The sequence below is a fragment of the Bos taurus genome, chromosome 11 (genome assembly GCF_002263795.3).
Source record: "Bos taurus isolate L1 Dominette 01449 registration number 42190680 breed Hereford chromosome 11, ARS-UCD2.0, whole genome shotgun sequence".
Classification (NCBI taxonomy): Eukaryota; Metazoa; Chordata; class Mammalia; order Artiodactyla; family Bovidae; genus Bos; species Bos taurus.
This window is the reverse complement of record NC_037338.1, coordinates 1,292,348-1,306,029: the sequence shown is the minus strand read 5'-3', so window position 1 is coordinate 1,306,029 and position 13,682 is coordinate 1,292,348. Positions and strand designations below refer to the sequence as shown.

Here is a 13,682-nt window from a genome sequence, read left to right as displayed (position 1 = left end):
AAGGTGGGAACTTCATAATGGTATTAGATGCCTTATAAGAAGAGAGAGAGATCACTCTCTCTGCATCCTAAGTAGAGCTAGTGATAAAGAACCTGCCTGCCAATGCAGGAGACATAAGAGATGCAGGTTTGATCCCTGGGTTGGAGGAGGGCATGGCAATCCACCCTAATATTATTGCCTGGAGAATCCTGTGGACAGAGGAGCCTGGTGGGCTACGATCCATGGGGTCTCAGAGTCGGACACGACTGAAGCAGCTTAGCAGCAGCAGGGCAGCTGTGCAAAAACGGAAAGGAGGCATCCGTCCATAAGCCAGGAAGAGAGTCCCCCCAGAACCTAACTGTGCTTGCACCCTGATAGTGGACTTCCCGCCTCCAGAACTGTCAGGAAATGAATTTCAAGCAAAAGCTTTTAAGAAAAATTTTAAGAAGACAAAAAAGAAAAGAAGAGGAAAGAAAAAGAAACAATTTGAAAACCCGGCAGTACGTGACTACAATATGGGGGAGGAGGGTGGGAAGGTGGGTTGGTTTTGTTGCGGACTAGATTTAGTTAGTTCTGTTATTTAGAATTTTCCAGGCAGTGAGTGACCTGACTAAAACCATCTCACATTCTCTGCCTGTCTCCTTCAAATTGTTTCTTCAACGCTGGTCACATCTCAAGAAATGCAGCGTGGTGCCACCATGCTTGGGCTTCCCCAGTGGCTCAGTGGTAAAGAATCTGCCTGCAACGCAGGAGACTTGAGTTCGGTCCCTGAGTCAGGAAGATCCCCTGGAGGAGGGCATGGCAACCCACTCCAGTATTCTTGCCTGGAGAATCCCATGGACAGAAGAGCCTGGTGGGTTACAGTCCATGGGGTCGCCAAGAGTCAGAAACGACTGAAGTGACTGAGTGCACATGCACCACCACGCTTGATATGAGTGAGGGATTAATAGCAACATGTAAACTGGACTCAGCATGTTATGGCATTTCTTCATCTAACTGAAGCTTTTAGGGGTGACAGAAGCCCTTGCATGCAACACACCCCTGCTTAATGGTGGTGCTGAGATGTGCCTTGTCTGCCATCTGCCTCGCTAGTAAGTTCTATTCTCTAAGAATATCATCAGCTGGTTTTTTTTTTCTTGTCAATTTGGCAGGTGATGACCGAGAAGGAGGACTTTTTCAGTGCCTGGAATTCATGCCTTCACCACATCACCTGCCTGTCTCTGGCGCATATTCACCGAGGTCAGTGGCTGTTGTCAAATATTTGGGATTGAGTGACTCTCAGGTTATCTGGGAAGATGACTCTGCAATCTGAGCCCTTGTGTTGAATTCAGGGTCCCCAAGTTACTCCCCACTGACCAAATGACACCCACAGAACGTAATGCCAAATGTGCCAGGATCCAGCTGGCCAAGCGTGGTCCCTCAGCGCTGGCCCTCAGCCCAGTGGTGACTGTCATTCCCAAAGGAACAAGTGAGGGGTGGGTAAAGTGAGGATGTTTCAATGCAGTCACTGCCTGAAGAAGTTCAAGGACCAAAACTGCTTAAACCCACCCCCTAATTTAGCAAGGACTGGTTCTGCCCTCTAAAGCCATGATTCTAAGCCAGAGGTGACTACATCTTCCAGGGAACATTTGTTGACAGGTGGAAACATCTTGGTTGTTGCAACTGAGCAGGAATTGCTGGCAGATCGAGGCAGGGGACACTGAACTGGACAGTCCTCCCCGCTTCTGAAACAAAAAGTGATCCGGTCCAAAGTGTTAGCCCCCGAGGGTGAGGTAGTGTGAATGTTCATTTTGGCCTCAAAATCACAGAAAGTAAGATGAAACATTGAAGACAGAGTGAGCTCCGTGAAGATTTCTGCTCCCTCGGAGAAGGCAATGGCAACCCACTCCAGTACTCTTGCCTGGGAAATCCCATGGACGGAGGAGCCTGGTAGGCTGCAGTCCATGGGGTCGCAAAGAGTCGGACACGACTGAGCGACTTCACTTTCACTTTTCACTTTCATTCATTGGAGAAGGAAATGGCAAACCCACTCCAGTGTTCTTGCCTGGAGAATCCCAGGGACCGGAGCCTGGTGGGCTGCCGTCTATGGGGTCGCACAGAGTCAGACACGACTGACATGACTTAGCAGCAGCAGGGCCTGCCCAACTCCTCCTCTTTCCCTTACTAAATGTTGTGTGCTCAGTTGCTCAGTCATGCCCGACTCTCTGGGGCCCCGTGGACTGTAGCCCACCAGGCTCCTCTGTCTGTGGAATTCTCCAGGCAAGAACACTAGAGTGGGTTGCCATGCTGTCCTCCAGGGGGTCTTCCCCGCCCAGGGACTGAGCCTGTGTCTCCTTCGTGTCCTGCACTGCAGGGGGATTCTTTAGCACTGAGCCCCCAGGGAGCCCCATCCTCCGTGGGGGGAAAGTATGAAAAGCAGAAGGTGCTGACTGCTGTTTGCTGCATAGAGTTTTCCATCATACCAAGGTCACTGCTGGCTCCCAGAAAGCAGGGGTGGATTTGACCACCGTCTCAGCTCTGGGGCCTGTCTAATGGCCCTAGTACATCCCTGGGCGCTGTGCAGAGTATGGAATTCCTTGATGAGTTCTGTTAAGAGTCAAGCCTGGGCTTCCCTGATGGTTCAGTGATAAAAAATCTGCCCGCAGTGCAGGAGACCTGGCTTCCATCCCTGATCTGGGAAGAGTCCACATACCACAAGACAACTAAGCCCATGCACCACAACTCTTGAGCCTGTGCTCTGGAGCCAGGAGCTGCAACTTCTGAAGCCCATGTGCCCTAGAACCTGCACATCACAACTACAGAATAGCCTCAACTTGCAGAATCCCAGGAATGGGGGAGCTGGGGGAGCTGCCGTCTATGGCGTCTCACAGAGTCGGACACGGCTGAAGCGACTTAGCAGCAGCAGCAGCACCTGCCATTAGAGAAAAGCCCATGCAACAACGAAGACCCAGCACAGCCAGAAAAAAAAGAGTTGCACCAGCAACCCAGGAGTGCTTGCATCCTGTCCAGTATCCTGGCCCGCCCACCACCCTGCCTCCTAGCCAGGCATTCAGGAGTAGAAAAGTGCCAGGGCCTCTCCCTTCTGAGTGCAGTCCAGTGCTTGGGACCCGGGGTAGCCTTATGGCCCTGGGCTTAAGAGTAAGGAGTGGGACGCGGATGCTCAGGTCAATGTGCCCGTGCTCAGGTGAACTTGCCAAGAGCACAGGCTCTTCACAGGGTTAGCGAGGCTGCCAGAGCGTCACACCCAAGGCCAGCCTTTAAACACGGTGTCCACCCTGGGATAACCAACGCCTCATCTACATCCCAGACTCTGTTTGGTTTCTGCCTTCTGCTTCTCAGGGCCAACTCTTTTGTGACCCCATGGACTGTAGCCTACCAGCCTTCTGTATCCATGAGATTTCCTAGGCAAGAATACTGGAATGGGTTGCCATATCCTTCCCCAGGGGATCTTTCCAACCCAGGGATTGAACCCACGTCTCCTGCATTGCAGGCAGATTCTTTCCTGCTGAGCCACCAGAGAAGGCTGACTCATAGTGTTCAATGAAACTTTTTTATTACTCTTAATTACTAATCTACAAAAGCCTTTGTTCCCATAGCCAAAGCAGAACATTTAGATCTTTTTCCTTAAGAGGAAGAAACAGAGAAAGAGGCTTGGTGCCAATGTATGAAGTCTTAACACCAGGAAGAGACTTCAAAGAGCTGATATTGCACAGCGCTGAAGAAATCCAAACTGATTCTGAACCTGCTATTGATTAAGCAATAAATGATGGTAAGCAAAAGTGACCGTAAGCTAAAGTGATGATTTTCAGGAAATTTGGCCTCTGGTTCCATGACAGATGAAGAGGATTTGGCTGTAGAAAGTCACAGAAGAAAAATTGTAACAGCAAGAAAAATAATAGGACCCAATGACAGCATCAAGAAATCTGAGGAAGATCTTGAAATAGGGAAATCCATCCGTAATGAGAAGGGCTGTACAGATACAGGATGGGTTCTAATGACAGGAATGCCCTGAACACACACAGGAAAAATGTAGTCAGCATGTCATTAGGTTCCAATAGCACACTCCCCCCGCCCCCTCCCCAGCCCCGCACCGGGCAGAGGTCTCCAGGGAGACCGGAGAGGAGGTGGCAGAACCCATCTGTTTTCAGTGACTGGACCCAGATGTTGCCTCCAGAGACTTTTAAAGGAGCGGCACGAGGAGGGAAGGGAAGCAGCAGGCGGCGAAGCTCAGAGCTGAGTGTCACCCCAGATGAAAATGAACTCTGCATCTAGCCCTTTCCATCAGGAACAAACAGGAAAAAAGCCTCCTGGCATCAGTCTCCATTTGTCACCTGAAAACTCAGGAAGACCATGTTGGAAATAAGAATGTGAAGCAGTCTCTAGTGGTTTCTAAAGTGGGATGTAACTATTACGATGATGAATTATTACTTTCCTCTGATACGCGTTTTGATCTCGCCCTGGAAATAGCAGTGCTGAAACATGGTGCTGCTTGAACCCTTAAGGGTGTACCAGTCCAAAAACCAAAAAGAGGAATGATTTTATGAAATGAATTTCATAAATACATTAATTAAATAAAACACATCCAGCATTTTCAGCTCCATGCTGAATTGTCTCTTGGTTTTTAGTTCCCATTGTATTGCAGCAAGTCCCTTTTCTGGTCCCTTCTCTTAGTCACTTTATTAAGAATAAACTGACTTAGAGTTTAGAATGTAGGCATTCAGTTCAGGTTGCAACTATAGTTAGAATATTTGAATAGTGTAGATTTCTGCCTATCAGAGGATTAATTTCAGACTCCTTTCAAGGATGTATTTGCTTCCTTGCTAAGGAGACTTCATTAATAAAAATGTGATCACCTGCATTATTAAAGCATTATTTCTGCATTTTAGCTATGAGTCCTTTTCCCAATATTCTTCATGGGATCATCAGTTTCCTCCCCATGGTTAGTGGGGCTCTTCTTTAGGCAAATGACATTCACCTTGATTTAGTTTTAGCTTTGGCATTCATTTTCCAGGGAATTGTGGAATTGCACTTACCACCTTCTTCAATGAGCGTTACTTTAGCTCATTACTAGTTACTTGAATGAGTATTCTGCAAGTGCAGAAAAAAAATGCCACAACTTCATCCCAAAGTCATGTGTGAGTTTAGGAATTTCATTCAGTTCAGTTCAATCACTCAGTTGTGTCTGACTCTTTGTGACCCCAAGGACTGCAGCACCCCAGGCTTCCCTGTCCATCACCAGCTCCCAGGGCCTACTCAAACTTATGTCTATCGCATCGGTGATGCCATCTAACCATCTCATGCTCTGTCATCCCCTTCTCCTCCCACCTTTCATCTTTCCCAGCATCAGGATCTTTTCAAATGAGTCAGTTCTTCGCATCAGGTGGCCCAAGTATTGGAGTTTCAGCTTCAGCATCAGTCCTTCCAATGAGTATTCAGGACTTTTCTCCTTTAGGATGGACTGGTTGGATCTCCTTGCTGTCCAAGGGACTCTCAAGAGTCTTCTCCAACACCACAGTTCAAAAGCATCAATTCTTCAGTACTCAGCTTTCTTTATAGTCCAACTCTCACATCCATGCATGACCACTGGAAAAACTATAGCTTTGACTAGATGGACCTTTGTTGGTAAAGTAATATCTCTGTTTTTTAATATGCTGTCTAGGTTGGTCATAGCTTTTCTTCCAAGGAGGAAGTGTCTTTTAATTTCATGGCTTGCAGTCACCATCTGCAGTGATTTTGGAGCCCAGAAAAATAAAATCTGTCACTGTTTCCATTGTTTCCACATCTATTTGCCATGAAGTGATGGGCCCAGATGCCATGATCTTCGTTTTTTGAATGTTGAGTTTTAAGTCAACTGTTTTACTCTCCTCTTTCACTTTCATCAAGAGGCTCTTTAGTTCTTCTTCGCTTTCTGCCATAAGGGTGGTGTCATCTGCATATCTGAGGTTATTGATATTTCTCCTGGCAATCTTGATTCCAGCTTGTGCTTCATCCAGCCCAGCATTTCACATGATGTACTCTGCATAGAAGTTAAATAAGCAGGGTGACAATATACAGCCTTGATATACTCCTTTCCTGATTTGGAACCCGTCTGTTGTTCCATGTCCAGTTCTAACTATTGCTTCTTGATTGCATACAGATTTCTCAGGAGGCAAGTCAGGTGGTCTGGTATTCCCATTTCTTTAAGAATTTTCCACAGTTTGTTGTGATCCACACAGTCAAAGGCTTTGGTCAATAAAGCAAAAGTAGATGTTTTTCTGGAACTCTTGCTTTTTTGATGATCCAGCGGATGTTGGCAATTTGATCTCTGGTTCCTCTGCCTTTTCTAAATCCAGCTTGAACATCTGGACAAATAATGCAAATAAGTGAAAAAAGAAGAGAAGCTCAAGGCAAAGGAGAAAAGGAAAAGTATACCCATTTGAATGTAGAGTTCCAAAGAATAGCAAGGAGAGATAAGAAAGCCTTCCTCAGTGATGAGTGCAAAGAAATAGAGGAAAACAATAGAATGGGAAAGGCTAGCAATCTCTTTAATAAAATTAGAGATACCAAGGGAACATTTCATGTAAAGATGAGCACAATAAAGGACAGAAGTGGTATGGACCTAACAGAAGCAGAAGATATTAAGAAGAGGTGGCAAAAATACACAGAAGAACTATACAAAAAGACTTTCATGACCCAGATAACCACGACGGTGTGATCACTCACCTAGAGCTGGACATCCTGGAATGCGAAGTCAAGTGGCCCTTAGGAAGCATCACTACGAACAAAGCTAGTGGAGGTGATGGAATTCCAGTTGAGCTATTTCAAATCCTAAAAGATGATGCTATGAAAGTGCTGCACTCAATATGCCAGCAAATCTGGAGAACTCAGCAGTGGCCACAGGACTGGAAAAGGCCAGTTTTCATTCCAATCCTACAGAAAGGCAATGCCAAAGAATGCTCAAACATCTGACATGCTAGCAAAGTAATACTCAAAATTCTCCAAGCCAGACTTCTACAGTATGTGAACCATGAACTTCCAGATGTTCAAGGAACTTAGACTCAACTACAAAACTTAGACTCAACTTAGACTCAAGGCTATAGAGTAGCCACCAAACCCTGGGTCCTTCCAGCTTGAAGGACAAACATGACCTCTGTGGTGGAACTAGAAGTCAAAAGGCAGCACATCTCATTCTTTGGATGAGTTTCTGGAACATTCTATTGTTACCGCAGGACGTGGGAAGTCTGGCAGGCGGGGGAGGGGAGCAGTACCACAGGTACTACTCCATTGGCTGTGGCAACCTGTGAGCCGTCCTCTGCCATTGGCGCCCTCTGCTGGCCCAGAAGCTGTGGCGCAGCCCCTGAGGCGGTGCTCTGAGGAAAGGAGGCGCTGGGTCCCGCTGCCCCGCTGCTGACCTTCCATCTTCGTCTACCATTAGATATGTGGGTGGGAGCGGCCGGTGAGGGGGTCTGGGGACCCAAGGGTGGGCGGGTGCTATTTGCCACCATATCCCAGCAGACCAGCGTCTTGGAGACCTCAACACTGGAGAAAAAAAAGGATTGTCTCCAGATTCGTTTTCTCTGTCCTTCTGATGTGGGGGACACATCTCAGACTCATCACTCCTGAGAGCAAAGCGGGTTGATCGGTCCATGTCGGAGGGTGTGGCGGCTGGGAGAGGGTCACGCAAATGTCCATCGTCCCTAATGCCTGGAGTCTGGAACAACGGTTGCCTCCGTCTGGCGGCCCAGGAGGTGGCAGAATTCAGGAAGAAGAGAGCGTGAGGACTGGCACAGTACTAGCAGGATGGGAGAGAGAAGAGTGGAAGCCCTGGTGATGGAGGCCATTGCAGGCAGGGGCGGGGCTTACTGTGTGCTCCCGTAGATGGTGGCTCCTGAAAGGAAGAATTAGTTTAGCTGAACCTGAGCACCGCAGCATGGAAACCCTGGGCAGGGTGTGCAACTTTGCCACCTCAGATTTACACTTTTAAAAACAATTTTTTTTTTTTTTGGCCATGCTGGGTCTTCATTGCCTCGTGGGCTTTCCTCTGGTTTCAGGGTGCAGGGATGCTCTCTAGCTGCAGTGCACAGGCTTCTCATTCGGGTGACTTCTCTCACTGTGAAGCACTGGCTCTGGGGCTTGGGCTCAGTAGTGTGGTGCACGGGCTTAGGATCTTCCCGGATCAGGAATTGAACCCGTGTCTCCTGCATTGGCAGGCGGGTTCTTTACCACTAGTGCCACCTGAGAAGCCCAGGGAAGCCCACATAGATTTACATTTTGTGTCTCATCAGCAAGTAGACGAGGAAGAGAGGAAGTTCTAAGATGCCGACGCCCAATGTTGGACCTTATTCCGAGCCCTCCTGGTTCTGGGAGAGCAGCTGTGAGGGAGCATGGCTCCCGGGCTCCAGCGAGGGGAGCAGGTTGTTTCTGCGACATCGCACGGGCTGCTCCCTTCATCGGAAGGCAGGGTTTCCTTCCCCGAAGCCCCAGGCCACGCAGGTGAATTTGAGTCTGTGCCAGCCGGACCTGAGGGCCCCAAGCTCTGTGTTCTACATAAGGGCAGCCACACTGCCCTCGCCAGAGCCCCCCACCCTGGGGCCTGCTCCCCCAGCACCCGGGAGCAGGTCACCTGTGAGGCCCCAAGAGAGCTGTCAGCTCACTTTTCTTTGATGAAGGCACCAGTTTATGAGACGGTTTTATGACAGATGACCTTCAAGATTCTGTTGTGCTGGGAAGAGGGAGACAAGAGGAAAAAGCCAAGTTCAATTCCTGAAGAATATTTGTTTAGTGGAGGTTTGTTCAGGACAGAATTTAGCAGCTATACTTGACCCAGACTCTAATAAAAGGTCACTTCCCTTCCTGACCCTGGGGACATTGGCCGACTGGGCTGATGGCCACCATCTCTGCCTCTTCAGCGCTTCCCTTGATTCAGGGCCGTGCTGAGTGCCTGGCTCCCGTCACCCGCTTCAGTCTCCACGACAACCTCACTTAGCCTTGAGGAAGCTCCGCTCAGGTGGACAGTTGCCTGTGACCACACAGGTCTAAGGTGTGGGGCTAGAACTCTGCCCTGGGGCTGGCTGACCCCCATGGCTTTTTAGCATCAGATTTTGAGAGACGCCCTCCCACCCCCAACTCCCCAAGGGCTTTCCTTCCTACAGATAAACCCTAAAGAATGTGCATTCCAGCGTTCTTAAACTTCCGATGGGCTGGGGGGGTGGTACTTTCTGAGGTTAAACTTGGCTTACGCTGTTTTTCACTCTTCTTACTGCGTTGGTTGCCCAATCGTGCTTTTTATTTTTGTTTGCTATCTTACAGACTTTCTGTAAGATTAATGAGCACTCGGTAGTCTCCCTCCAAGGCAGACAGGGAGGGACCACCATCCACCCATGCGGCTGAGGCTCAGAAAGGCTACCTGAGTTGCCCAGGGCCACACAGCAGAAAGCGGGGTTCAAATCCTGGCAGGGTGCTACCATCTGCCTACTTTGTGGGGCCCGTAAGTGCTTGCTGGACCTGAATCTAATGGCTGAGCATTGCTAAAGAGGCAAATAAGTAAATAAATAAGCCCTTGTTTAAAAGTGTTTCTTTTTTCTCCTTTGTACACTATATGATCAAAGATGTAGTTTATATGGTGAACTGCAAAGATCTGAGTTGCAGGCCATGCTGACTTTCCAGCTCCTGGTACCTAAGTACTTTCGAACAGAGTGCCCAAGTTGGCAGATGAAATTAACCCAAAAGGTAAAAAAGCAAAAATTTCCACTGCACAACTATTATGAGACTCCACTAGGAATATGAATAAGACCTTCTAAACTGTGAATAAAAATAGAAGTATAGGAAATCTTATAACAGCAGTTCTAGGTATGGCTTTCTATATTTAAAAAGTTACCCATATTCTAAAGTTAAACATATGTGCTATATACACAAACTTACATTAAGTTTTAAAAGACAACATGTCCTAATCTCATCAAACATTTAGCAAACAACCTTTGAGTTCACATGAGCCACCCACACAAAACCCAAAATGAGCTGCAGAGAAAACATAGAAAAAGCAACTGTCTGTTGACAACCAGATTTTCTTTCAGTTTTTGAGTTTTCTGTCTATAAATAATCTGTATGTTTCAAATGTGACCATTTTCTTTCAGTGTGTCTCCTGGCATGTTCTCACCTAAGTGTGTTTGGAAAACAAGAATTCAATGTGTAAATCATGGGAACGACTGAGTTTCTGGAGGGGGGAGATTCAAAATAAGATTCTTTTTAGATACCCAGAGTGTCAAAATGAAGCATTAAGGTGATGCAGTCTTTCTTCAGTGCGTCTGTTCATCTTTTAGGGAATCTGGAGTTTGATAAATCACCAGAGATAAAACCATCATTTTTAACCCATGGTAGATCCCAAATGTCAGAAGGAAAAATAGTGCAGTGTCTCCTCTCCATGAATTCCCTTTCTCTTTGCTTGTAAATTATGGGAATTTGTTTGCAGAGAAAATATAATGCTCTATTAACTGGAAAATGATGGCTTTTACTCAGAAATGTGAGAGCTGAAGGAGAAAAAAAAAAAAGCAGGCCCTCCTTTGAGATATAGTAGTTTAACAAGATTTGATACATGCTCAAAGTGGCATCACATGTTAGATGGGAAAGTGATCATAATATAACTAAAAGCAAGGTTTTCATCAGTATTTTACCTTCTCTTACTGACTCAGGACCCCAATCTGAGCCATCAAAGTGCTCGTTGAATCCTCGATGGGGAAACTTTATGTAACGTCATTGTAAATAGAGATGGACAAAGCTATCTCTTGTGATTTTTTTGCCCTAAAAATTACTCAGAAATTCTCTTTTAATAGGCAGCCTAGAAAATAAAACAAATTCTCACAGATTTCTGTAATTATAGGTGAATATGATTCTGTGTCCAAGAGGGCAGCTAAAAGGACTTGGAATCCAGAAGGCATAAACCTTTCCCTGTTGAGCTTTGTAGGGTAAAAGCACCCTACAGAGGTGCTTTTTTTTTTTTTTTTCGGTTAAAAAAACCGAAAGAATAAGTTAGCCAAGAAGACTTGCCATGGGGCATGAAGGCGCCCTGGAGCATGTAACAGCCGGGAGAGGTCCCGGGCTGGGCAGATGTTGCCGGACTCCCAGGAGACTCCTCAGAGGGCCCCTCGGTGCTGGGTCCGAAGTGTGGGTAGGATCCAAAGTTGAGAGTGTGGCAGTGCATTCTGGGAGGAGGCTAGGTGCAGATGAAGGTGAAGGTGATAAAGTGAAGGGCTGGTCCGGGAGTACCAGGGCCCCTGTTCCACCGGAAGGGAGGCTTTTTGGGGAGAAGCCGGGAAGAGTATTGAGAGAAGGAGCCTGAAAGAGTGGGCTGGGAGGGTCGGGTGCTGCTTTGGAGAGCTTGGCCTTTCCTGGGTAGGGCATCAGTGGAGGGGCTAAGGGGGACAGGGACCTTCTGACCCAGTCTGTCTCGAGGGGAACTTTCCTGGTCCCAAGGGACATCCTGCATTGGAGACAGGCCCAGGGTGGGGATGGGTGGAGAACAGAGCCCAAAACCAGTGAATGTGGCCAGCAAGTAAGAAGACAGAGCTGCAGGAAGATGGTGGTTGTTGGGCCTGAAGGGGTGCTTTGCCCTGGAGAAGCAGAGGGCCCATGGGAGGGCTGTGGCCCCAGCACGCAGGCAGAGAAGCTGCTGAGACTTAGTTACACAGAGCCGGAGCCTGTCTGCCTGGAGAAATGGCACCGCTGAGTTTCTGTCTTGCTCGCGGTCCCAGAGAAGGAGAGTGGGACACAGGCCTGTGTGCCCTGCTTGCTGTGTGGGGTGGATCCTGTGAGCCAGGTAAGCAGGCAGCGACACGGACAGAGCAAGGGGAGCGGGGAACCACAGCCTTGCCTGGCACAGAGGCCCACCCCATGCCCTTCCAGCCCATCCCCATGGGCAGGAGGCCGGAACTGCTCCACCTTCTCGATACCAAGAAGTTAAGCATCCCTCTTCCCGCCCTGTGTTGATTCTGAACGCAGAGCTGGAGTTCTTCTGGCAAAGACTCAGCCTTTACACCACTCTCTCGCTCTTTTCCTTTCAACATTTCCCTGTTTTGTCATGAAGAAGAGGTGGGTGGGGGACTTCAGGAGCTGGAGTGACAGGTCATCCTGTAAGATGAATTGAGGGCACCATTGTCGTACGCGGGTGAGGGGCGACAGCTGAGGGACAGCCACCACCGTCTCCCACCTTGTGCCACAGAACCAGCGAGGGTCCCTGTCCAGGAGCCCCGGGCACGGACACCAGGGGCTCCTGCCCCCACCCCCTCACCCCCCAGGGCCCTCAGGGAGAGGCAGGCCTGAGTCAGCCAGCTGGGACTGAGAGAGAGCTCGAAACAAGGTTATGAGACAGGATTCCTGAGCGGCTCAGCCCCATGTGTTGTATGTCCAGGCCAGCTGTGCCTGCTAACGAACTTCAGGATGGAGCCCCGTCTCACCAGCCTGATTGCAAAAAGGACAAAGACGCTGTGCGTGTGGCTCATCTTGCTTTCCCCCATTGTTTGTGTAACCGTGTCCTAATGATGGCATCCAGGCAGAGGCATTTGGTGAGTTGTAGGGTACCCACCGTGTTGCTGAGTCCTGTCTGTCTTTCAGAAATGGGCTGCAGAGGTTTGGCCGTTGTACGTAATTTATCCACCAGCCCATAGAGGGAGAGGCGTATGTGTTTCATGCTGGCCTGTCATTTTTTTTTTTTCTCCCAAACTACCACTTTCCTTTTTTTTTTTTAACTTCACTCGGGTCATTTTTTTCTATGCAGCCCCCTCGCCTCACTCCCCAACCTCAAAGCTAACAACCTCACAGCTAACAGGTATGTTATCTAAAAAATCTACTGTTCTCCCTGTGTCGGCAGGCTGATCTTTTTGTCACACAAGGTGGAAAGGCTGAACCAAAGAGGGCTTGACTTACTCGGATGGGTGGGAACCTCTGTGGCCGCCACTGAAATGAACAGATGGGGGCACTTAGGAGCAGTTACAACAATGGATGTGAACTCGGGAAGAAAGCTGCCTCCAGAGTCTCTGAAGAGAGAGACCCAGAGTGACCCTGAGCACACGCTGGCTGGGCTACATCTTTCCTCCTCCTGAGGCAGGCGGCTCCTTGAATCAGCCATGAAGGAGAAGAAAGTAGATAGCACAGCTGCTTTCTTTGTGAGGGTTTGGGTTTTCCTGCCTGTTTAAATGTGGAGGCAGGTGGAGGAGACGGGAGTGAAGCCCCGTGTGTCTGTCGCTGTGCGATGCTGTGATGATGACTTGGGCCCAGACCCGCCCTCCCTCCCCCCTACTCCGTCAGCAGTCTCTGGCCCTCTTTCCTCTTTCAAGTCGGCCTCGGTAGAAACCGGAATGGAGGAGGCTGGCAAGAATCCCGCATTGGGCACAAGAGCACGTGTTACCCTGACTCGCTCTAAGGCGAGGGAACGACTGAGGACTCGGTGAACCCTGCTTCTGTTGACCTGCCGTTGTCAGGATGGGCTCTTGTTGTTTGTATCGAAGGTGTGAGGGGTGATCGATTCATGAAACGGAGCCGGCCAGTTAAGGAGAAGCTCCCCTCCTACTCCCCTCCCTGGGGAGCCCTGTGTCCCCACAAATGCACTTCCGCCCAGCTCCAAAATCTGGGCTGTGACTTGAGGCCTGTCGGGCAGGATGGGCAAAGAATGAAGTTTGGGCTAAAACCCAAGCTGGGACTTCCCTGGTGGCACAGTGGGTAACAGTCTGCCT

The 13,682-nt window shown here is 48.8% G+C and overlaps 1 protein-coding gene across 3 annotated transcripts in view; it reads left to right on the top strand.

The window, feature by feature from the left end:
- Positions 1–13,682, top strand: part of ACOXL (acyl-CoA oxidase like) — a 339,747-nt gene that overhangs the window by 270,336 nt on the left and 55,729 nt on the right. For all 3 annotated transcript variants that reach the window (XM_002691158.7, XM_059891623.1, XM_010809768.4), the window contains exon 16: positions 1,131–1,218. In XM_002691158.7, the coding sequence (XP_002691204.4) occupies positions 1,131–1,218 (88 nt within the window). The remainder of the gene's footprint in view (positions 1–1,130; positions 1,219–13,682) is intronic.